General features: G+C 41.6%; 1 protein-coding gene across 2 annotated transcripts; it reads left to right on the forward strand.

Annotated features, from left to right (window-relative positions):
• The first annotated feature begins 1215 nt into the window (after nt 1-1215).
• On the forward strand, nt 1216-24174 carry LOC144534996 (nardilysin-like). Of its 2 annotated transcripts, XM_078277187.1 has the most exons (32): nt 1216-1269; nt 1933-2170; nt 2707-2959; nt 3910-3991; nt 5408-5561; nt 6139-6212; nt 6402-6497; nt 6693-6815; nt 9046-9103; nt 10830-10903; nt 11328-11397; nt 11648-11725; nt 13385-13505; nt 14282-14340; nt 15102-15156; nt 15269-15373; nt 15777-15900; nt 16219-16305; nt 18339-18458; nt 18578-18629; nt 19099-19249; nt 20102-20229; nt 20405-20567; nt 20775-20806; nt 21068-21206; nt 21325-21372; nt 21457-21509; nt 21893-21976; nt 22218-22308; nt 22559-22675; nt 23304-23393; nt 23518-24174. In XM_078277187.1, exons 2-32 carry the CDS (start codon nt 1968-1970, stop codon nt 23740-23742), a joined length of 3309 nt encoding a protein of 1102 aa, XP_078133313.1. In that variant the 5' UTR covers nt 1216-1269; nt 1933-1967; the 3' UTR covers nt 23743-24174. The 2 variants fall into 2 exon arrangements, with proteins under 2 accessions (XP_078133313.1, XP_078133312.1); XM_078277186.1 differs by lacking the exon at nt 1216-1269 and having other exon boundaries at nt 1276-2170.
• The last annotated feature ends 1431 nt before the right edge of the window (nt 24175-25605 follow it).

The raw sequence follows: 25605 nt of genomic DNA on the forward strand, positions 1-25605 counted from the left end.
TGTTGAAAGATGAGGATGAGAAAGCTCAGACTGTAGTGGAAGCACGCTGCCTTCATCTGTCTTGAGTGTCTTATCATTGGCTCAGGTGAAGACTGGACTTGATGAATTAAAGGAGGAGAGGATGCCAAGTAAAGCCATTAGGATACAGGAACTCAGGCGTGTGTCTGGCTCGCCGGTTGTCATGGTTGCGGTGTTTATCACCTCTTTCTGCCAACAGAAGCCCAGGGGCAAATCAGATTGGCCTCAGACAGAGAGACACAGAGAGAGAGCAAGTTGGTGAGTGAGGGGGAGGACATATTGGCACAGTGGAGGGGTGAAATGCCAACATGCTGCAGAGGGGAGGCTGAAGAAGAGCTTTGGACAAATGTCCATGCTTATTCATGATAAGATTTTGTTTCACCATTTGACTGTGATCATGTTTGAGGTACAGTAGCCTACTAAGAGATGGTCTAATTCAGCAAATCCTTACTATAAATCCTTTTTTTGTTTACTCACCCCAGGTTTATCCACTGTTTGCGCTGCTTTTACTCAATTGTTTTCTGTTTTAAAAGAAATTACATCCTTGTTTTACACCTATCTTATTTTGATGTCTCAGTGGACCACTTATACATAACCTATAATAACGACATTAATTAAATGGAAAGCCCTTGAAATCCTGTGGAAAAAAAACAGATGGGTAGCCCTTTAATAGGACCCTGTGAAACATCTAAATCTCAGACCATTTAAAAAATCAGGTGTTAAATGTGCCCAACATCCCTCGTGGCCTATGCCTGCCACCTAGCGGCCCCTAAACCAATCATCCCTGCTTGGAGCCTTGTACAGGTGCATTAGGAGATGTGGGGGGTAGAACTTTCATGGAGTACTGTGGCCGTCATGTGGCTAGCTGACAAGACAATTCACATCCAATTCACTTCTGACCGGCTGCCTTGGCTAAGGAAATGACAAAATGATATTTACAGGCTATGACAAATGATCGGTTAAACATTCTCAATCTAACAGTCATAATCATAAACAGATGGCTAACAGCTGCTGCTTCCATCCAGGTGGCTACTGTCACTGCCGCTGTCCCTTTTCCTGCAGCTATTACAAATTGTAACCACTGCACGGTGCACACGTGTTAGCGCTCAAACCACGCCTCTTTGGTCTTAGAACCAACCAGAGGGCGGCATAGTGAAGCCCGAATCTTCTCAGCAAATCAGAGCGCTTCTTGTTGGAGGGACACTCGTATTCACGTATGCAGAGGCCCTTCTGCTGTCAACAGGGAGGAAGGTATGGATACAAATTGTTGTCGCACTGGCTACATTAAGTATTTGTTAAAGTTCCGGTTCGGCTTTTCTTTGAAACAAACTATAAGCTGTATAACCGTTAAAGCTTATTCTAAAGAAAATTTGTAATTTGTTGAAATTAAGTTATTTGGTTAGCCGGTAGTAGGCTACAAATGTATGTTTATCTTTCTCTGTATGTAAAGGATAGGCAACTTCTTGGCAGTTTTCATTGTGGTTGTTGGTTGTCTGTGTTCAGTCTTGCTGTGTAGGCCTAGGCTATATATGAGGTTAAGGTTGGGGTGGTCTGGCTGGCTCGTATTTTAGCTGACACCCAGCTGAATAGGGCGAAACCACTAGACAGACTGTGTGAATAGCTGTATTGTGTGTGTGTGTGTGTGTGTGTGTGTGTGTGTGTGTGTGTGCGCGCGTGCGCGCGTCAGTCAGTTCAGGTTCAAACCTATAGGCCTATTCCACAGAGCCGGGCATTGGTTAATGTGTGTTGTTTCGGTCCCATTGGTTTGTGAGCTTTCATTTTGCGATACTCATCCGCCAGGGAGGGTATTCATCATAGCTCTGTTCAGGCTGACACGGTGTGTTGCCGTGCTGAGGAGTAAATTGCCGGTGACAGCGACCTGTCCTGTAGTTTATGGTCGCGCCTTGCTGTCAGCCCGCAGTGCCAAAGTCTCATCATCTCTACCGAAGATGCCGCAGACAAACAAATCCAGAAACGCCCCAGCGTCTGACTCTTCAGGCTCGGTCCAAGGTGGAGGCTCAGCAGAAGGTGAAGAACCAGTGTCCCGGGAGGAGTGCCATGCTGCAGGGGACGCAGGAGGAGGAGAAGGAGGGGGGGACAATGTTGGAGACAGCGAGATCATCAAGTCCCCCAGTGACCCCAAACAGTACAGGTAAATTAAGTGAAATCCACATTACAGCTTTCATATGTGGCCATTCTCCTGAGTATTTCAATAATGCATTGTGGCCCTGTTACATGACTTATCTCTTCTGTTTTGCAATTTGTTCTCAGTCCCTGTTATTAATTTGATTTTGATGCACATGTGAGGATACTATTTTCTCGTATTCATAACTGTGAAATTGATGAGAAAATGACCCAGATCCACTAACCCAGATCCAAAAATGATATGGCGCCTCTCTTCCAGCTGGATCAGTACAGTATTATTGTAGTTTGATGGGACGATTTCATGCTATGAGCACACGCCAGTGCCTCAGGCCTCTGTGGGGCATACACAGCGAAATTTGCTGTGAAAAAGCATAAAAGAAGAGAGTCTCAAAAGGGTATGAGATGCAGTCTGCAAAGAGACATTTGATTTTACAGCCTGTTCAAAATAGCAAAGAAAATAATGGATGGTGTAAAATTAACTGAAACGGCACTTTTTCCTCAAAGCTCTCTGTGCGGTTTCACCTTTGACCTTACTCCCTCCAGATATATTGTGCTGGACAACGGGCTGCGAGCTCTGCTCATCTCAGACTACAGCGGTCCAGCAGCTTCCAAAGACGAGGACTCAGATGGAGAAGATGAAGGCGAGGAGGAGGAGGAGGAGGAGGAGGATGACGATGAATCTGAAGATGAAATGGAGGACGAGTCCGAGGAGGAGGAAGATGATTACGATGAGATGGGCAGTGATGATGAAGATGATGACAAGGGGAAAAAGAAGAAAGGAAATGCAGAGAAACAGGTACCACTGCTTTAAACTATGTAGAGTACTGTTGAATACTGTTACCACAGCTGTGCCTAAAGCTTCCATGCATACAGGGCTTGAGCTACTGTACTTAATACTGAGCATACTGTAATTAATAAATTTTCTCATTGTCAACAAAGACCACGAAAAGAACAAAACAATTCATTTGTTAGTTTTTCTCTAAATACTTTCTCACCTCCCTGCCCTGTCTGCAGCCCTCAGCTCTATTCCCAATTGTCCCTACAGAAGACGTAAATCGTTAAAAACCAGTCATACATGTATAGTTTCATTGTTGAATACAATAAGGTTAACAATTCTCTAAAAATGATGGGCACTTTAGAGTAGTTTTTAACGAATGTATCTTAAACTGGAGTAAAAAGTGCATTTTTTTATGGATTATTTTCAGCTGCAGATTTGGTGTATTTACATAATGTATATAATATAATAATTTACAGCAGCAGGACAGTGTATGTAGGAATGACTCAAAATTGATTGATTTTATTTGACCACTTAAATGTAAAAATATGAAACAGTACTCTGTGTCATACATTAAAATACATAATTAATCAGGGATGACACAATAAAGCCCAAAGACTTATTTCCATTGTGGTCCCTATAAGGGCAGGGGAAGAGGACAAGTGGCTGCAGATCACACATCAATCATTCATCATACATTAAACAAATTCTTCCATATTATACAGAACAATTAACAGTAAAAATAGGTATTGACTATGATTGTCACCTAAGCCATACTTTCAAACCCTGTTTTAAAACTGCCTATACTTCTTACTGTCTTGAGTGTACCAGGTAAAATAAACTACAGTCCCCCTGTTCATGGTTAAGAAGGAACATATCACCGTGTGTGTGTGTGTGTGTGTGTGTGTGTGTGTGTGTGTGTGTGTGTGTGTGTGTGTGTGTGTGTGTGTGTGTGTGTGTGTGTGTGTCAGTCTGCAGCAGCACTGTGTGTTGGAGTGGGCAGCTTCAGCGACCCCAGTGACCTCCCCGGCCTCGCTCACTTTCTGGAACACAGTGAGTAATCAACCAGAGAGGTTCAAGTCATTTCTTTGAAAAGGACATTCTCATCTTTGCTTGGTCAAGGGTTGTGTTATTAAAAGAGTCCGACACCATGGGCCAGGTTGATTGCTCGGATCTTCCAAGACAACTTTTCCTCTATCAAACGCTTTTCGCTGTATCTTATTGAAGTTTTCATAAAGTCCCAACAAGTCTTAGGAAAAAACCACAACAGCCGGGCAGAGTCAGATGTAAAAAGAGTTTAATGTGCTCAAAAAAGATTTGACGCAGTTTAAAGCCGAGCAAGCTCCGGAGACTTACTAAAGAAATGAGCCTCTTGTCTCCCTGTTTATATCTCCTTGGCTCTTCACCTATTTTTAATATTCTTCCAATCAATGATTTTTTTTTCTTCTTCTTTTTACCTGTTGCTGCGGTGTCCAATTTATTTCATTGGATGTCAGTTATTTCTTAGTACTGCTCATTTTACCTTTTTTTGGAAACCAATCTATGCTGACACTGCACCCTTTGATATTTTTCTGCAACATCTGCAGTTTTTTCATACTCCGATCTGATCCTATGAAGATGCTCTCATGGCTGCAGTTTGACCCTAACTCACATACACACGCATGCAAACACTGTCGGCTTCCTCTCGTGGCCTCCGGCAGGCCTCCTCAAGCATTCACATACATAGACATACATGCAAAACGAATTCAGTCTCTTCAGCTGGCCTCTCGTGCTCCACACACACACACACACACACACACACACACACACACACACACACACACACACACCTGCGGCCATGGCTTCAGTGCTCCTCTGCTACTCGGCTTTTCGCCTCTGTATGAGTGACCTTGATATTCTAATATCAGTGCTGAGGGGGGAGAGAAACCTCAGGAAGAGCGACCATATTGAATGCAGTCCAGGAGTTGTTGAATTATTCAGTGTACGCTGTTTTCCTTAACCTGTTTTGGCTACTTTTACTTCCGTCAATCATTTCTGACTTTTCCCACAATACTCTCCACCAAGCAACAAAGAATGGTTAAGGAAGTTGTTGCATTACGTTTTTATACTGGTTCACGAAAAGCAAGAGTTGCTCTCTTTTCTTGAAATGCAACATATCTTCTGAATTGTATTCCAGTCTACTGATGCTACTGCCAGTGGAAAGATTTTCTCCTCTACCGATGTGATTATGTTTATAATGGTCTGTTAGAAAAGCATTGTTCATTCATTTTGACTGTCATCAAAAAACGCTATCCAATGCTATTGTGGCCTAGGCAGAAAAATATAATGCCACACATCTGTTTGGCCAGCTTTCCACATACAGTAAATAAGAACAACACAAATGCAAGGCACATCACCAAGTAGCTGTGGTTGTGGTCCTTTTTTTCTTCTTTGATTTACAACTCTTCTGTTTTTTCGTTGTGCGCCCAGTGGTGTTCATGGGCAGCGAGAAGTACCCCTCAGAAAATGGCTTTGATGCTTTCCTCAAGAAGCATGGCGGGAGCGACAACGCCTCCACCGATTGCGAGAGGACCATCTTCCAGTTTGACGTCCAGAGAAAAAGCTTCAAAGAGGCTCTTGACAGGTGAGGGAGGATCAGAGTTTTTTTGTTTTGTTTTTGGAGACGTCTTAAGAAGTGGTCTTCTTGAGAACCGTCCGATGATTCTCAGAGAAACGCAGTTATAAGAAAAGGAGAAAGTAAACAAACAAAAAAACATACACACATACCAACTAGAAGTTGATAGCTCTTTCGAAGCCTGATATTGTTGTACATGCAAAAACCTAACCCTTTTCCATATCAGCTCTTTCACTCTTCAAGCTAAACGGGTATTAGCTTTGTCAGTTGGTTCAGTTAGCTACAGTATGCAACAGTTACACCTGGCAGTTATGGGGTGTAAATAGACAAACATGTTAAGAATGTAATGATGTAAGAATTTGTTTCAAACTCATGTCTCAGAATCTGATGAGTCACAGACTATGGTGTAACATGAACTAACAAGAGTGGGACAAACGTTACAGGCTCAATCAGCCGCCTGCAATCGTGTTGTTGTCCGTGGTGTGTATCAGTCTACATCCGATTGTCTCTGTCTGACCTTTTGTTCTTTATCTCTGGCCGGAATGTGGCCCCTGATTGTAGCCTCTCTGTCCCGTCACCCTCTTAGGTGGGCTCAGTTTTTCATCTGCCCCCTGATGATCCGAGATGCCATTGATAGGGAGGTGGAGGCCGTTGACAGCGGTGAGTCTTGGTCCCTCTGTGCATTGCTCCTCCTTGCTGAGAAGTTACATTTCAACTGTCTTACTACTTAGAGTATAACTTTTCATCAGCCGCATTGCTGAGTTCTCTTCACACAGCTCTTGTGCACACCATTAATCACCATCGTTCTCTGTCGTCTCAAGTTTTTCTGTCTCTCCTTCTGTCTGTCAGAGTACCAGCTGGCTAAGCCGTCGGACTCCCACAGGAAGGAGATGCTATTTGGCAGTTTGGCCAAACCTGGACACCCTATGGGCAAGTTCTGCTGGGGTGAGTTGGTAAACACAACCGCTAGGACACATATTACACACAGGGCCTCCTTGGGGTATGTTCAGCAATAACAAACAGGAGTTCTGAGACCGATGCCAAGTTTCCTTTCTTGCTGAATACCTGCGTTTGTAAACCATTTTTTGACAGTGTTTTTATAGTTCTGCTGACTTGATTGCTTACCTGTGACAACACCAGGGAATGCCCAGACGCTGAAGCACGAGCCAAAGAAGAAGAAGATCAATGTCTATAAGCGGCTGCGTGCCTTCTGGAAAAAACACTACTCTGCCCACTACATGACACTGGCTGTGCAGTCAAAAGGTTAGGAAAATCCATTCCTGTTATTATACAACAAATTAATTAATTGAAAAAGTACATCAATGGACAATTTAAACATCCATTAGTTGCAGCTCTAGTAAGATTTGATCTGCGTCCAGTCAACTGGTTAATCATTCCTGAATCAACTCAAATTGTAATATTTCTCAAAACAAAGTCAGATCTAGAATATCTAACATGTGTTTTCAGCGTTTCACAGAAAGTATCACACGGCTAATTAACTACTGCATGCAAGCCAAATAATGACTAGTGTCGACATTTGTGCTGAGAAAAATCATTCTCATTAAACAGCTGAACTGTTTGGCTTCTGTATTCCTGTTGAATCGTCCATTAATATTTAAAAACTGTCTTCACCTAGAAAACTACTGTAAAATGTCATGATGATTTCTGGATCTATTGAAAAGACTTGAAAAGAAGATATAGCATTTAACTACTAATAAGGAAATATTGAAAACTGATGAATGTGAAATTTGTCTCCTAACATGAGATTTAACCACTAAAGTTTTAAAGGAAACATCACTTTTAAAATGGCATTAATTAATTCATTTTGGTTACCTTCGGGCAGTACATCAAGCTGTAAACACACACACATATTATCACTGTATAAAGTTAATATAAGGCAGTTGCTTATTTAGACCAGTGGTTCTCAACCGTTCGCGGCCCCCTTACCCCCCTCGACAACGCGAGCAGAGGGCTGCAAACCGGTGTAAACAGCTGTTTCTACGCGCCTCCCCCTGCTGATTTTGAGTGTTTTTTTTAAATGCTCTGATTAATACATGTAAACAAATAATGTTTTGCTTTAATGACAGTTTAGTTTTAGCAGCCAGCACATACTGTAGATGTTTTCCAATATGCTCCAGGCTCTGTGGATTTTTGATGTGTTTGTGACTTTTTCTCTTCCCCTGACCACCTTTAGACTCCTTTCTGTGTGAAATTATCTCAGTACCCCCTTGGGGGTCCCGACCCCCAGGTTAAGAACCACTGATTTACACTACTATTGGATATGGACCATTTGTTGTTGTTTTTTTTGTGTACACCTAATGAATGTACTGTAAGTCCAATACTCACTCTATTTTGAACTTTATTTTGGTCTACACCAACTACTGAGGCAAATATCTGGCTCTTTAGCTGCTTAATGCTCCACTATATTCCCCAACTAGGCGCTAACTTTGTCTGTCTGCCGTTTGGTGCTGGGCAGGTAGTGCACAGTGGGTTCATGAGAGCTTTTTCTCTGACACAGCCACGGCTGGAAACAATCCTGAGGAGAACAGTGAGAGTGAACCAAAACCGTGAAGTTGCGGTCACTCGAAATAGTACTTATAGCAGCTTTTTGAGTTTATTATTTTTAAGGTTTCAGTCCTGGTTGTTCCATCCCAATGACACAAGTATCTATTTCTGTAGGCAGACAAACTCCTCGAGCAGCTTCTGTGTCAAAAATGCTGAAGAAGAGCAACTTCTGTGTCCATTTACAGCACAGCCAAACTGGGCTGAAAAGATTCATTGCGTCACATTGTTTTATTAAAGAATAAAGCCAATAATTGGCCTTTTTCCATCATGCTGTGAGCATTCCATCACGATCTGATCTCATGCTGGTGCGGGGCGGGAGTGTTTTTACTCAAGCGAAGAATGCTTGCGCAGAGAGATGTTGATATGATGTTACATGAGACAGATCCTAACTATTTATACTGTATGCATCCATACCCCTACTTTAGAAGAGTGCTCAGTAAACAGGGAGGCTTTTATCAATGAGAAAAGCATGCATGTGTCTTTTTGAATCCCTTGTGTGTGCAGTTTTAATCCCACACAGGATTAAAGGGATTCTGCCAGTTACAGTGAAACTTCTATATAGAATTATAGAATGTGGAGTAAAAGTACAATATTTCTGTCTGAAATGTAGCAGAGTAGAAGTAGAAAGTGGAATGAAAAGAATAGACTCAAGGAAAGTACAAGTACCTAAAAGTTGTACTTAAGTACAGTACTTGAGTAAATGTACTTAGTTACATTCCACCACTGACCTCAAGAATACATGTGATTATAGCTGTAATATATAATAATGAAACAAATTAAACAAAAGCCTTTTGAGGATTGGGCCTTTATGGCCAAAATGTAGTCAACACTCCTTGTATTGAATGCTCCAAAACCCAGAATTATGAGTTTTCTGCCAGAAGTACTGAAAGACACTAATTTCTCCTCCTTCACTCGGTCTGCCTTTTAGAGAAGCTGGACACTCTGGAGAAGTGGGTGAGAGAGATCTTCAGCAAGGTGCCTAACAAGTGAGTGTTGGAGAAGAGGCTCTCAGTCGCTGTGATGAGGGGCTGGTGTGATATAGATTGAGTCTGAATATCCTTTGAGACTTTGCTCAAATGTAAATGTCAAGTCTTCCCCCGCTTCTTTCCTGACTCTTTACCTTACATCACCTCAGGTTTTTTCATACACCTGAAAGGGATCATTTCTCCCTAAAGTCGCATTGAATAAGTGTTTTCTTACACATCTCCACTTCTGTTTGCTTTATGAGTCACTACGACAGTTTTTTTAGAGAATGGACATGCATATCACTGTGAAGTGAAACCGCATAACCTCCAGTTTTTAATGCTTTCATTTCAATTAAATGATTGCATGCTCCTGTATGGGTTGATGAAATTTCTCTCATCTATGAACTTATAAAGTATTCTCAAGCCTTTACTCCTTTAAATAAACTAAATTCATATTTCATCACGCTGAACATTTTTGGAGTTATGCCTGGCAGAAACAAGGTGCTACTTTTGTGACATGTACAGCGGGGAAAATAAGTATTGAACGCGTCAACATTTTTCTCTGTAAAGATATTTCTGATGGGGCTATTGGCATGAAATTTTCACCAGATGTCGGTAACATCCCAAGTAATCCACACATACAAATATATCAAAATAAATAAGTCCATAAATTAAGTTTTGTGTAATAAAGTGAAATGACACAGGGAAAAGGTATTGAACACACGCTGAAATTTATTTTATACTTGTGAAACTAGTCACACACATTGCTCAGCTGTGATTTTTGCCCATTCATCCACACAAACCGTCTTCAAATCTTGAAGGTTCCGGGGGCATCTTCTATGAACTCTGATATTCAGTTCTTTCCAGACGTTTTCAATTGGATACAAGTCGGGTGATTGACTGGGCCATTGATTTTCAGCTTGATTTTCTTTCTCTGAAACCAATTGAGTTTCCTTGGCCGTGTGTTTGGAATCATTGTATTGCTGAAATGTCCACCCTCGTTTCATCTTCAGCATCCTGGTGGATGGCAGCAGATTCTTATCAAGAATGGCATAGTACATTTCTCCATCTCCATATGTTTTTCTACGATAAGCTTGCTAAGGTCTTGGGACAGCTCTATGCTTTTACCCATCATGAAATGCTTGTTGAGTGACACCTTGGTAATGAGAAACCTCTTTACAGGCCATCAATTAGGACTAATCCATCTGATATTAATTTTCACTAATAGGGGGCAGGATTGCTTCCTAAATATTGCCAGATTTCAGCTGGTTTATTGGCTTCCCATCCCTTTTTACACCCCTTTTTCTCCATGTGTTCAATATTTATTCCCGTTATCATTCCACTTTATTACACATAACTTTTGTCATGGACATACATGTTTTGATTTCTTTGTATCTGTGGATTACTTGGGTTGTTACTGACATCTGGGGAAAATTTCATTCAAATTGCCCCATCGGAAATAAATTTACTGGGAAAAATGTTGACGTGTTCAATACTTATTTTCCCCGCTGTAAGTGATAATTAAACATTGGTATTTTAAACGTCTTCACTTATCTCTTATTTAAAAAATAAAAACGTCAGTGCAATTACACTAGAACACATATTTTCTCTGTTGGTTTCTTAAAAAATATAAGAAATTACAGCATAAGGCATATTTAGTGACGTTTAGTGAGTGTTGTTTAATTGATGGTAAATGATACAGAATGATCACTTGTTGCTTCCCATAATGCTGTTTTTGTGTCTACAGTGCTCTGTCCAAACCTGATTTCTCTGACATGCTGGATCCCTTTGACACACCAGCCTTTAACAAGCTCTACAGAGGTACTCAACAATATCTAAATACTGATCACATCTGGTGTACTCTGGTTCTGTAGAGCAGTGGTTCCCAACCTCTAAATAAATCTGAGGCTTCGGGAGATGGTTTAAAGGATAGTAAAGCAGCAAAAAATATTTGTGTAATTTGTTTCAGACTCTTAAATTTTTTTCTTTTTCTCTAATACATTACTTCAGAATTTTACCTCTTCAGGCCTGTGAAAAGCTTTCAAATACCACAATCAGAGATGTGTAATGTTGCTAATGCAATATGCATACGCAAGCTAATGAGATGTTGCATGGTCTCATAGCAGCTTTGTTTTAATGGATCATGAGCCAAAAAGGTTGAGGAAATACAAGTCAGCCTTAATAAGCAGATGTTGAGTTATCTTCCTATCATAGAGTTTCTCTAATTGTGTGTCTGTGTTTGCAGTCGTCCCTGTTAGGAAAGTTCATGCTTTGAATATCACCTGGGCCCTCCCCCCTCAGGAGAAATACTACAGGTGAGCTACATACAGTATATATGCAGTACAGGGCACACAAATGCAGAATTAGACAACCCACAACAGATCATGCTTTTCCCTGACTTGAATAAATTGCATTGAAAGTGTTTGTCCCTGTCTCCTTTCTCCAGAGTGGTGCTCATACATAGAATTAGACCAGCCCAAATATACCATGCTTTGCCCTGATTGTAGAGGGATTGCATCAATGTTTTTTGTTTCTCCTTTTCATGTTCTTCCCTCCTCTTTTCAGAGTGAAGCCTCTCCACTACATCTCTTGGCTGATTGGCCATGAAGGCACAGGAAGCATCCTCTCAGTGCTTAGGAAGAAGTGAGTGTTATTGCGTCTGTGTGTTTTTCTTCCCTGATTCGAAGGCACTCCAAAATCCAATTAAAAGGTCTTCAATTTGCTGACTATACGTGAGCTTTTTTAAGCTCTGAGCGAGGCCTGAGTGTTCGAGCCCAATCTTAAAGCTATGCACTTTACCAACCCACTTGACGATGTGATTCACACATTCTCATCCCTGTATGTGGTTGTACAAGAGCATTTCAGCCTCTTGTTGCTAAGTGGCAAAGTGATGTGACAAACCCTCTGTAGTCCCACAACACCAATAGCCCATCCAATAGTCCCTTTACCATCAGCACCACTTGGAGCATTTGATAGAATATTCCTATTTACTCTTTGTGCTGTGTTCAATTGTTGATAAATGACAACAGTGAAATTTGAGTGTATTCGGTCTCTATTCCCAGTCGAGCCAAACTGCTGAGGCAGTAGAGTGGTTCTTTTTATTAAGTTCCGACAATCATAACGTCGAGGACCGAGAGTCTGGTTGGAAATTGGGCCATTGTTGTCCCCTGCAGAGAAATTGGGGAATGGTCTGTCTATATGTGTGTCCATCATCACACACACTGTTTGGAACACTACTGATCAGATGCCTTAAAGTTTAAGGAACCATACCAGAGTTTTTGCAGGTTGTAGAATAAAAAGCTACTACTCTTCACCACTGCAGGCCATTTAAAATACTGAACCATACACATTGTTTTACATGTATTTTTCCCACCACTAGTTTTGGTTCATTTCAGTGCAGTATGACAAATTTCTGAGATATAAAACCTCATAAAACTGATCCATCACAGTCAAAATCATTTCTACTTGTTTGATAATGCACTGCAGACTTTTCAAACCAACCTTTGCTGTTAAGTGGTTTATCATACTACTAGAACATGTCTTCATGTAGATAAAAGCAGGCATGATATGACAAATTACACCCAGCTCTTAAAGTTGTTTTTCCTTTTTTTAATTAACCAAAAGCTGCCGGGCGAGTACGTAACAGAATGATAATGTTATTTCTTCATGCTGGGATTTGTAAAGCGGGGCTGACTGCCTCAAAGGCACCACAAAAAAGCGTTTGTTAAATTGTGTGCCATCAAGAAGCATGAAGTGACATATTTTCTACTTACTGCCCTGCACATATTTCAACACTTAATGTGCATTTGCTTTCCAGTTTATGGCAGGGAGTGAATCTTTAGCAGCAGCCCTCGTTTAAAATCAGTGTTAAGTAGGGATAGGGCGATTATCGGCCCTGGCCGATTGTTGGGCCATTTTTTGGCAGTTTGTAGATTATCTGTTTCAGCGTTTTATTTGCCTAATAACCAATAAAGTCAATTAATTAAAGAGTGCGCTACTTTGGCTCTGTTACAGCTCTGTGTCTGACCCTCTGCTTCGGTTTCAATCTCACTTAATGTCCCGCCCTGAATCTGAATGTCTGTGTATTATGTTGAGTTTCTTATTCATCAAATTGCTTAAAGCATTTTAACAAAGTTTTGTGTTGGAGTTTGTAACGTTCCAAAATCTTAATTTTGACTTAAAGATTTTCATTTACACTCAAATATCGGTTATTGGTTTCATTAACTACTAATAATGGGTATCGGCCTTGAAAAACCAGTATCGTTCGGTCCCTAGTGTTAATAAATTGTTGTGCGTCTGTAGGTGCTGGGCCCTGGCTTTGTTCGGAGGGAACAGTGAAACTGGTTTTGACCAAAACACCACCTACTCTATCTTCTCCATCTCCATCACTCTCACTGATGAAGGTTTCCACAACTTCTACGAGGTAAAGAAAATCTCACTCTTCTTCTCTTTATTATCCTTTTGTCCTCTGGATACATGGAAACACTGCGACGACTCGAACCTGAAAGGAGGAGATTGGGCAAAAACAACTTGCATTGATAACTGCTGTATAAGTAACAGCCTTGAGGATGCTGTGTACTGTGATCAAGCGCTCTTCATTGCCCACTCTTTCATTCAGAGAGGATGAACTCAGAGTTGTCTGGGTCAGAGTGCGCTAGTTTTCTGAATATTTTTTCTGAAGCACCTTAAAGGAGTAGTTTTGATTCTCTTTCTTCCTAATAGTTGGATTAGAAGATTGATACCACACACGTGTCTGTACAATTACAGTTGTATTTAGTCTGTGACATGCACCCATTGCATCCATAACAATTATGAGATGCTTTTGTAACTGTATTCTCTCCTCAGACAAACCGATTATTGACTGTTGTTCAAAGTTAAGAATTAGTACTCTATTTTCATTTACATTTTTGAATCTCCAAACAGGGAATAAAGGTGGAAAAAAGTTACTTTTTATTTAGTTTTCAAATGAAGACATGTTTTTCAAATAGCTTTTTCTAATGACTGATGTAATTATCATGTCAAAATTGGCATCCTTGTTCTGGTTTTTAAAACTTAACTGCATGGTTCACTTAACCTCAGTCATCAATGGCAAAAAAGAGGAATTCTACCGTAATTGTATCAACAAAATGAACGTGGTGATGATTCGTTAAAGCTGAAGGACTTCTGACATCTAATTTCTGTGTCTGTGGTCTTTCACAGGTGACTCACCTGGTGTTCCAGTACCTGAAGATGCTGCAGACACTCGGACCACAGCAAAGGCACTGTGACTCACACACCCAGTCTCTCACAGTCTCACCCAGTCTCTCACAGTCTCTCACAGTCTCACCCAGTCTCTCACAGTCTCTCACAGTCTCACCCAGTCTCACCCAGTCTCTCTCACAGTCTCACCCAGTCTCTCACAGTCTCTCACAGTCTCACCCAGTCTCTCACAGTCTCTCACAGTCTCACCCAGTCTCACCCAGTCTCTCTCACAGTCTCACCCAGTCTCTCTCACAGTCTCTCACGGTGTTGCACGGTCTCGCACGGTCTCTCACGGTGTTGCATGGTCTCTCACGGTGTTGCACGGTGTCTCACGGTCTCGCATGGTCTCTCACAGTCTCTCACAGTCTCACCCAGTCTCTCAGTCTCTCTCACAGTCTCTCACGGTGTTGCACGGTGTTGCACGGTCTCACACAGTCTCACACAGTCTCTCACAGTCTCTCACAGTCTCGCACGGTGTCTCACGGTCTCGCGCGGTCTCACACAACACAACAGATACATGCTTGTACAGAACAGAACTTTGATATTCTGGCTTGTTAGTACATTGTAGTGTAGTTAATATCACATTATATCGGACAGGTTTATGTGCTGGGTGTGTTTGGTTGTTTGCTTGCTCATTTTTACATTTATAGCTTTATTACTTTTGTTTTTGTTATGTTGCTCACTTAGTCTGTGTTAAGGAAGATTGATGTTGTGACATGTCAGCTTCTGTCTGGGATGCATAAAAGTAATATGTCTGTTTGTTTGTTCATGCATTCAGAATATATGAAGAGATTCAGAAGATTGAAGCCAACGAGTTTCACTATCAGGAGCAGGTAAGAATCTAAATATTCATATGCTGCTGTATTTGCTGCTTTTTTGGACAAACAGAAATTTAATATTGTTTTTTTTTTTTGTTACCAATAAGAATGATTTCCTCTTTGTCAGATTGACCCTATAGAGTACGCCGAGGACATTTGTGAAAACATGCAGCTGTTCCCTAAAGAAGACTTCCTGACAGGAGATCAGTTGATGTTTGAATTTGACCCAGAAGTAAGTAGTTCAGTAGTTCGGGGAGGATACCAGTTCAGGGTTTTATTCTAAAATGCTATATTTCCTTTGTTTAGATGAATATGTTAATGAAGCAGGTCACGCAAACGTGGAAAACTATAGAGATTTGAATGTCTGTTATGTTAATGATTTTATAGCTAATACATTTATAGGCCAGAAATAAATAGTTGTTGGTGCTGTTTTCATTTGGCGGGTATTATTTTGCCTGATATGTTAGTCTAATTGTGGCTTTGCATGTTTTTCTGTAATAACAGTATCATTCAGTTCTCTGCCTCATATTGTGATTGACAGCTACAATAGTTTTCACATAAACAAGTCATTTAAAACACGTGTGTGTGTGTGTGTGTGTGTGTGTGTGTGTGTGCGTGTGCGTGCGCGTGCGTAGGTGATCAATGGAGCTTTGTCCCTCCTCACCCCTGAGAAAGCCAACCTGATGCTGTTGTCACCAGAACATGAGGGCCAGTGTCCCCTCAGGGAGAAGTGGTTTGGCACACAATACAGCGTGGAGGGTGTGTTTCTGTGTTTGTTTCTGTAACAGCTCCCTCCCACAATGTAGGCATTCAGTGGATACATTGTCTTTTCCCCCTTGTGTGGTGATATTCAGGCTGATAAAATGCAGCCAGCCAGCAGCAGAAATGCCAGCATTTATCTCTGTCTTTTAGATGGTGAACAATAGTGTTGGAACAGCATTTAAATATTTGTTTCTTTTACAAAAACAAATATTACATTTTTGTTGGAATCCCATCTTTAGGTTACTCAATTTCAAACATGAATCTAAACTGCCAATGTCTTTCTTGTGTGCTAATAGATGTTTTCCCTTCACACAGACACCCAGCAGGAATGGATGGAGCGGTGGACAGGAAACCTGGAGCTCAACAGTGAGCTCACCCTTCCTGCTGAAAACAAGTTCATTGGTGGGTAATCTTTATAAACAGATATCTGCATATGAATGCAGAATCTGTAAGAAACGGGACAGGATGTTGGTATCGGAAGCGTTCTTGTTTCTGTTGGTAGTCTGAGTGGTATTGTCCAATCACGTTTGAGCAGGCTTTGGTTGCATGCAGGTAAACAGTCTGTGTCGAGAGCAAAAGAGGCGTAGCGTATTGGCCAAAATGCAATCTCGGAACCCATTGTCTGACAGTGATTTAGATTTGTATTAGCTTTTTTATTTATTCATCCGCTTTCATGCAGATATGTTTATAGAGACGGCGTCTCTCAACTCCAACTCCATTCTTGTGTCGAAGTTGTTAGCCTTGGCCCGGAGATCGGCTGCCTACACTGGAAATCCCGAAATATTTGCCTTTGCCCTCAGAGGCAAAATCGTCAGCAGACCGATAGCCGGTGGGTTCCGAGATAAACATATGGCAATATGGTGGGTTGTTGTGGCCCAAAACAGCTGCAAGTATCTGGAAAACGTCCAATAAGAATCAGAATCAGAAAAGCTTTATTCAGCTGATGTTCAGCTCCCACTTGAGGTCCTGGGAGATGGTAGTTCCCAGGAAGCGGAAAGACCTCACAATGTTAATTGTGGAGTCACACAGGGTGATGGGGGCAGGTGGGGCTGAATTATTAGAAAGTCCACAACCATCTCCACTGTCTGAACATTGAGCTCTAGATTGTTTTGCTTGCACCACTTCACCAAGTGGTCAGCCTCCCACCTGTAGGCAGAGTCGTCACCATCAGAGATGAGTCCGATGAGGGAGGTGTCGTCCGCGAACTTCAGAAGCTTGACAGACTGGTGACTGGAGGTGCCGCTGTTGGTGTACAGGGAGAAGAGCAGGGGGGAAAGAACACAGCCCTGAGGGGATCCGGTGCTGATGGTCTGTGAGTCGGAGATGTCTTTCCCCAGCTTCACATGCTGCTTCCTGTCAGACAGGAAGTCAGTCATCCACCTGCAGGTGGAGTCAGGCACACCAAGCTGGGAGAGTTTCTCCTGAAGCAGAGCCGGGATGATGGTGTTAAAGGCAGAGCTGAAGTCCACAAACAGGATCCTGGCGTAGGTTCCTACAGAGTCCAGGTGCCGGAGGATGTAGTGTAGGGCCAGGTTGACTGCGTTGTCTACAGACCTATTGGCTATGTAGGCAAACTGCAGGGGGTCCAGGACGGGGTCTGTGATGGCTTTGAGGTGAGAAAGCACAAGGCGTTCAAAGGACTTCATAACCACAGAGGTCAGGGCGACGGGTCTGAAGTCATTAAGTCCTGTGGTCCTTGGCTTCTTGGGAACAGGGATGATGTTTGAGGACTTGAAGCAGGCTGGCACGTGGCATGTCTCCAGTGAGGTGTTGAAAATGTCTGTGAACACTGGAGACAGCTGGTCAGCGCAGTGCTTCAAGCTGGATGGGGAGACAGCATCCGGTCCAGCAGCTTTCCTGGGGTTCTGTCTCCTGAACAGTCTGTTGACGTCTTCCTCAAGATGATCATGAACCAGACTTGTTCTTTCAGTTTGTACTTTTGCTCTCCATTCATCAATCCAACAAATACAGTAATCACAGATATTGACCAAACTTGGAGGACCTGTGCATTTTGGTCAATGTATTCTGTCACTGTGAACTCGCTGGTCCTCCTGTAATTTAAGTCCAGTCTGGAGAAACACTTTGCATTTTAATGGTCGAGATTTTAACTTAAACAAGGCACCTCTGGTCTAATTCTGACCAAGCTTTTGAGGGATCATGCATTTTGGCATTGTGCTCTGTTTATACATTTTGGAAGGCCACAGCAACATATTGGCAATTCTGATAAAATGTGGAGAAATAATACGTCTTAACTTATTGGCCCAAGGGTAACTGAATCATTTATTGGGGGGATGGGGAATGGACATGTTTTACAGTTTTGACAATCGCTGCATGTTTATCTCCAACTGGACATATTGATTTGTTGAAAGGCGCACATTATTTATGAGATTGCACCAAGTAGAATTATGTTTTATTGTTTATGTGCATTTGTTCAGCCACTGACTTCACCCTGAAGCCGTCTGACTGCCCAGACACTGAGTTTCCTGTCCGAATAGCCGAAAGCGACAGGGGCTGCCTGTGGTACAAGAAGGACAACAAATTCAAAATCCCTAAAGGTGAAATGCGTGTGTGTGCCTGTACTGTGTGCCTCATTTAGCATGCAAGATGTTTCCACCGAGACTCTTGCTATCATTAAAAAGGTGTTGACACTCGTTTGTCCTTTTTCCTGCTGCAGCCTACATCAGATTCCACCTAATCTCTCCTGTAATCCAGCAATCTGCTAAAAAGTAAGTTCAGGCTCAAATATGGCCTCATGAAAATAGTGTTTGGTTTGTTGCTGTCACACTAATTAACATCTCTTTCTTTTCTGCCATCCCCTGTTCCCTCTCTCTCTCTCTGCTCCTACAATTACATTCTCTTGTCCTTTTCATCACTTCAATCCTCCTTTTTTTATTTTTTTATTTTTTTTACTTCCGTTTCCTCTCGGTCCTTCCCTACTTCTTTTTCTTCTATTACCTTGCTTTTATCCTTTCACTTTCCTTCCTCCATCCCTACTCCTCACTCTTTTGTTGCCTCAAATCTTTCTCTTCATCCCCCTCTTTCCCCTGCATCTCATCCTTCTCACATACTTTACCTTTCCCTCCCGTGCTATTTCACTTTCGTCCTTTCTTGACTTTTCATCCTTCTCCTTCCTCCTTATTCTCTCTCTCTCTCTCTCTCCCCCCCTCCCTCTCCATTCTTACCCCTGTCCTCCAGTGTGGTCTTGTTTGACCTGCTGGTCAACATCCTATGCCACAACCTTGCCGAGCCGGCCTACGAGGCTGAGGTGGCCCAGCTGGAGTATAAACTGGTGGCTGGTGAACACGGCCTGGTCATTAAGGTTAAAGGATTCAACCACAAGCTGCCTGTGAGTCAGTGCATCTGGAGAAAGCACACACACAAACCGATATAGATACGATTAAATGCATAAAACCCGGGAATAGTGTACGGCTCGGTTGTACATTATGCAATAAACATACTATTTCACAGTAGTACATATCTTTATTGTGCACTAGATAACTCCATATACTTTAAGATGAATCATTATTTTGTCATATGATCCATAGCCCATAAAGTCTAGACTTTTCTGTGTAATTATTGGCTACATGTATATAACTTATGTTAGACTATAATATTTGATAGCACTTTCTAATACAGCATAATTTACCTTAGTCTATAAGTGGTAAATAACATCTTTATCAATGGTAATGAATCATTAATTTAAGCTTTATAGGTCAGCATAATAGACATAGAAAATCCTAATTTGCCCTTAATAAGAAAAGACTAGGCATTATGGGTGGAGGATATTCTCCCTCTGATATTTGTCACACCTTGCCACCAAATACTTGTTCTTATTATTGGCTTTATAGTGATCAATAAACCATTAAAGAAATGGTTCCACATTTTTAGAAATACACTTATTGGCTTTCTTGCTGAGAGTTATATTAGAAGATTGATACCACTCTCATTTCTGATCAATCTTCTCTTTTAAATCTTGGCAAGAAAGCAAATAAGTATATTTCCAAAAATGTCAAACTATTCCTTTTAAGAAATGATTTATACACAACTGCTCCTGCTACTTAATTTTGAAACCGCTTTTAAACACGGTCAGCATGCCCACACAGATGTGCTTGTGTTGTTTTCATGCATGTTAATCATGATGGTGATTCTTCATCTTGCCCGTCTGTCTGTCTGTCTTTCTGTCCATATCTCTCTTCAGCTACTGTTCCACCTGATCATTGACCACCTGGCTGATTTCTCTGCCTCCCCTGATGTCTTCGGCATGTTTGCAGAGCAGCTCAAGAAAACCTACTTCAACATCCTCATTAAACCTGAGAAACTCGGCAAGTGAGTTGTTTACCTTCTGTCTCCAGACATTTCCAGCTTACTTTCTGGCTTATCTTCAAGTCTATGATGCCTTCTAGTGGTGGAAATGTGTGACGGCCGTCTCTCTCTCTCTGTGTCTCTGTGTCTCTGTGTCTCTGTGTCTCTCTCTCTCTCTCTCTCTCTCTCTCTCTCTCAGAGATGTGCGTTTGCTGATCTTGGAGCACTCTCGCTGGTCCATGGTGGAGAAGTATCAGGCTCTGACAGCCGGTCTGACCAGCAATGAGCTGATGGACTTCAGCCGCAATTTAAAGGCCGAGCTGTACGCAGAGGGACTGGTGCAGGGCAACTTCAACAGCGCTGTGAGTAGATGGCAGGCAGGACACAGACAAGTACATTGATTAACAATAAAATTAGCTGATTAGCTAATGAATCAGGTAATGTTCATGCCTCCACTTACATCAATTGATTCTGAGGGTACTTGAAATTTATCTCATGTTTTGCTGATTTCCTCTCCTCACTCTCTTATCTCTACCCGTTCATTATCCTTCATTGTCTGTTCTCCGCAGGAGTCAGAGCAGTTCCTGCAGTATGTCACAGAGTAAGTCAGCTATTACACTGAATGCACTCCCTAATGAGAACACCAATACTATACAATCGAATGGATTTGTTTTCCGCCATACGCAGTAATTTGCATTAGCTCCAGTTGTTCACTCCATGATTCCCCTTTCACCTTCTGTTCTCACTTGTGCTTTTTCCATTCTTCTATTTTTATTTATTCCTCTTCTTCTCACCTCCTTACCTATTTTGTCCTCTCTGTCACCTTTCCTTCATCCTCCCTTCCTCCCTTTTTATCTGGCAGAAAGTTGCAGTTTTCCAAGCTGCCAGCAGAGGTGCCAGTGATTTTCAGAGTGGTGGAGCTACCTCTAAAGCACCACATCTGTAAGGTCAAATCACTCAATAAGGGAGACGCCAACTCTGAGGTCACTGTTTACTACCAGGTACAAGTACATCTGCAGTGTCAAAGCGTTCATATCTTTCACATTTTGACTTAAACATATTCCAAGATAGTGTAGCTAATTGTATGCACTTTTTCCTTTCTCTCTTTTTTTTATCTAGTCTGGCCTCAAGCTCTTGAGGGAACACACACTGATGGAACTGATGGTGGTGCGTTTCTTTATTTTACATCCATTTGCCCATTCATTGTGTCATTCCTCCGTGCTTGACTGATTTGTAGTTGTTGTCTTTCAGATGCACATGGAGGAACCCTGCTTTGATTTCCTCCGGACCAAAGAGACTCTTGGGTGATTGTAGTTGTGTTTTCAATAAAGTGTTTGCTTTAAAAAAAGAAAAGGAAATGTATGACATTTAGGCAAAATAAAAAATAAATTGGTGTTTGAGCCTGTATTTAACTGCTTCAGTTACATTGGGACAATGCTTTTTACATTTATCTGCAGTTACAATTTTCTCTTCTGTTAGTTACTACATTTAAATTCCAATGTCCTGCTTTCCAGACGTGTTGTTGTTGTTGTTATTAATATTATTATTATAGTGTGAAAAGTAGAGAAAGTCAGGACAAGTGGGACACGTAACGCACCCTCTCATCAAGTTATTTTGATCCGTCTCTGTTTATGTGCTTGTCAACATCTCTCATCCTAGCTGTGTTTTTTCATGTCCCCCTCTGCAGGTACCATGTCTACCCCACCTGCAGAAACACCTCAGGCGTTCTGGGTTTCTCTGTCACCGTGGAAACACAGGCTACAAAGTTCAAGTGAGTCTGCAACACAACCGTAACTTTCCATTCGCTCAAAAACGAGAGATACGATTTATCTTAACCGCTTTCCCCAAAACCAAGGTATAGTTTATCTTACGGTTCACCCAAACCCAAGCTACAATTTATCTATTCGGCCCTGGAAAGAGAGAAGCGAGTGGAACTGATAAATGACTAAAGGAATCAAATACACCCTATAGCCTGAAATATGTCTTACCTCTCATGACCTTTTTTCTCACAGTACCGAGCTGGTGGAGTTAAAGATTGAAGAGTTTTTGGCTTCATTCGGGGAGACGCTCAATTCGCTGACTAAAGAGGCCTTTAATACTCAGGTCTGTCTGTGTATTATTTTGTGTATCTGTGAGTTTCCTGCATTGTTATACAGAAGCAGAAACGTTACAGCAAATGAAACAAAAAGTTTTACAAATGTCAAAAGTTTCTTTTCAAGTTACTTTGGTGGATTACTAACACATTTCCTAACAATGTAAGACCCAGCCGCACATTCAGATCTGCTGTTGCACTTCAACTTCCGTGTGTGTGTGTGTGTGTGTGTGTGTGTGTGTGTGTGTGTGTTTTATACAGGTGACTGCTTTAGTGAAGCTGAAGGAGTGTGAGGACACACACCTCGGGGAGGAGGTGGATAGGAACTGGGCCGAGGTGCTTACACAGCAGTTTGTATTTGACAGGCTCAACAGAGAGGTGAGGACAACGCACGCACATCTTCAGACAAATAAGTGCAAATGCTTTTGGGGATCATGTATTAACTCTTTAAATCATTTCCTTAATTCCGATCCTAACCTTAATCTTTACCACTGACCCCTACCACATTTAAGTGAACAAAAACTCCATTCTCTGGCAACTTAATCCATTATTAGTTGGTCATATCTGCCTTGCTCTTTACAACTTGCCCCAACCTTTGTCATATCATTTAGTACTCTGGTGTCTTTTACGCGCCGGATGTCCCTCCCCATACCGCTATGTCCTCCATCTGTTCTGTAAGGTCACAGTCGCTGCATTCTGGGCTTAGCACTGCCCAGGATGGTTGTGATTGATTTAAAGAAATACTAACAAGCCAGGATGTTTTTTCCTCTATCCCAGAATAGATAAACGGTGTAGCCAGACCACACTCCAGTGCTGTCACAGCACTGTGGAGATAGGTTTGGCAACGTGAGACTATATCATATCAAAACAACACAAAACAAACCTGAATCAGCAAAATGAGCAATTAAACCAAACCAATAATCTAAAAGAGGCAAAACTTTGACTCAAGGGCACGTGTCAGTCAGCCCTCCCAGTATTCTTACCATCGGTGCTTTTGTGTGTTTAGATCCAGGCTCTGAAGCAGATGACCAGGGCTGAGCTGGTCTCCTGGTTCAAAGAACATCGAGGACAGAACAGCCGCAAACTCAGCGTGCATGTAAGCAAGCCCTTTATGTTTGTATGAGTGCTCTGTTTGACAGAGAAAGAGAAGGTTTGTTTTCTTTTACCTTTACTGTTGTGTGCATGCAGCAACACATTAAATGTATCCCTGTCTCTTAAAGGTGGTGGGATTTGGTGCTGAAGAGAGTGATGAGGTGGGTGGTGGTAAGAAACGAGAAGGAGAAGAGGGCAAAGCGGAGGATGTAAGTGGCTCTACTTATGGCGAGGTGTCTAAGCTCACCTTCCTTTCTGCCTCACCCAAGATGGCGGGTGCCGTAGCCATAATGGACATCCCTGCTTTCATTGAAGGCCTGCCCCTCTTCCCTTACCACAAGATACTGGAATAAACTCAGACTGTGAGACAGACAGATGGCAGTGCTTTGCCTCTCACTGAGCCACATTCAGAGACTCTGCCTCATTAGTGATGCAAGCACTTAATATGTGGAGGTGAAGGAAGGTTGAAACGCTTTGGCTCCTCTCTGGACCTGGATTCTGCCTTTTGGGCCCAGCTGTAGTTTTTACCCACACTGCATGCAAAGGCAAAAAGTCTGGAAGTGATGATAGAGTTCTTTTAACTAAGTGATAATCTATTCTGCCTTTCTCATACTCAATTATTTTATATCCTTAGACATCGGGAGTGTGGCAGCGCTCTATTTCTCGATCCCACACTGACTGAAAATCTACTGAATCCAATTTAATGTCTTTGCTTATCTGAGCTCTGCTGGTATTACAGCCCCAAACTAAGTTTAATACCATTTAAAAAAAATTAAAAAAAATAAATAAATAAATAAATTTCAACTGTGAAATGCTGAGTCATTTGAACTCCAGATGTGTGTATTTGAGTGATTGTGTGCTGGATTTCAACCTCTGTGCACTACTCTTATTAGCTGACCTGGATCATGCCATGGTATGAGACTGCAAAGAGAATAAATCAATGATTGACGAGTGTGCTGACTACAGAAAACACACTTGAAATCTATTCAGGAGAAAAAGTACACTCAAACGTGTGAAATGTTAACCATTTTTCTCATACTAAAGGTGGTAGAAATTTGCATTTACACTATTTTGACATTTTGTACATTTTCTTCTCGAATCTTCTGCTCACAAGACACGTGGAATTTTCATACAAATACAATTCACATTAATCAACACAAAAACCACAGACTAGACAAGTCTGACAGACAGCAAGCCATGCAGCAAGCACATCATTTTAAAGTCAGAAGTGTTTGGGTGATGGTGACTCAGTATGGCATCAGCTGTTTAATTTACACAGGTTTAATCTACGTGTAAACCGTACACTACTCACATACTCTTGACCTTATCCCTGAGGAAAAGGTTGTTGCAAGCGATATTGTGTTGGGCTTGTGGCTGGTGACACTGCTCTGTTGAATGTGATTTAAAAACTAATCCAGAACTCAGCACAGCAGAGCGTGTTAACAGAATTGACTAATATATACCCACAGGGAGCCTCATACTGTAACAAAGTCTTCACCTCACATATAATGATAACTGTGCTACCTGTACGACGGGTAGAAACCATTCATGTATTAGGCCTGTACAAATATCCTCACAAGTTTGTGCACAGTGGGATTAAATCATGGATGTATTTTAAGAATTAGGATTAAATGAGGAAAAAAGAGGGCAACATTTTAATCACATTCGGCTAAAATATTGTCAGCAGCATCAATATTTCCTTTAAAACTGCAACATTTGTTGGCCACTTTGGGGTAGTAGACACAAGTTGTAAACCACATACAGCAAAGAGGGATTTAAGATAATAATATTTGTAACTTATTAGCTTTTTATTATGTTTAACTTGTTAGCAACCAGTTGCCTAATATGCCCAGAAGACACTGAGCAACATAAGCAGTTTATCAGAATACAGCATTGAAAATCTGATTAGTTTTTTGCACAACTACCTTTTCTAAGCCCTGCACCTGACTGAAAGTAGCATAGGTTAGTAATGCACAGTAAAGTAAATGAAAAGAACTTGACTTTTAATGTGCTATTTGGCATTAAACAATACAAAATGAAGAGAAACATTTAAGGGAGCCTAGATAAAAAGAAGTAAAAATCTACCTGTGGGATAGATGGTGTTACAGTCCTTAATGATTCCAAGTTCTGGGTATATGGTAGCAATGTGCAGTACTGTACAGTCGCACAGAGCTTTCTTGGTGATGACAAACCGATTTAATGAGCTTTCAGTTTAT

This window comes from Sander vitreus, chromosome 20 (assembly GCF_031162955.1).
Source record: "Sander vitreus isolate 19-12246 chromosome 20, sanVit1, whole genome shotgun sequence".
Taxonomy (NCBI): Eukaryota; Metazoa; Chordata; class Actinopteri; order Perciformes; family Percidae; genus Sander; species Sander vitreus.

Excerpts from the sequence above, each read along its gene's own strand:
- LOC144534996 (XM_078277186.1), top strand. The coding sequence starts at position 1,758 with ATGTGTGTTGTTTCGGTCCCATTGGTTTGTGAGCTTTCATTTTGCGAT. Across the intron at positions 10,904-11,327 it reads CTTTAACAAGCTCTACAGAG|TCGTCCCTGTTAGGAAAGTT; the intron begins GTACTCAACAAT and ends CTGTGTTTGCAG. Across the intron at positions 11,398-11,647 it reads CCTCAGGAGAAATACTACAG|AGTGAAGCCTCTCCACTACA; the intron begins GTGAGCTACATA and ends TCCTCTTTTCAG.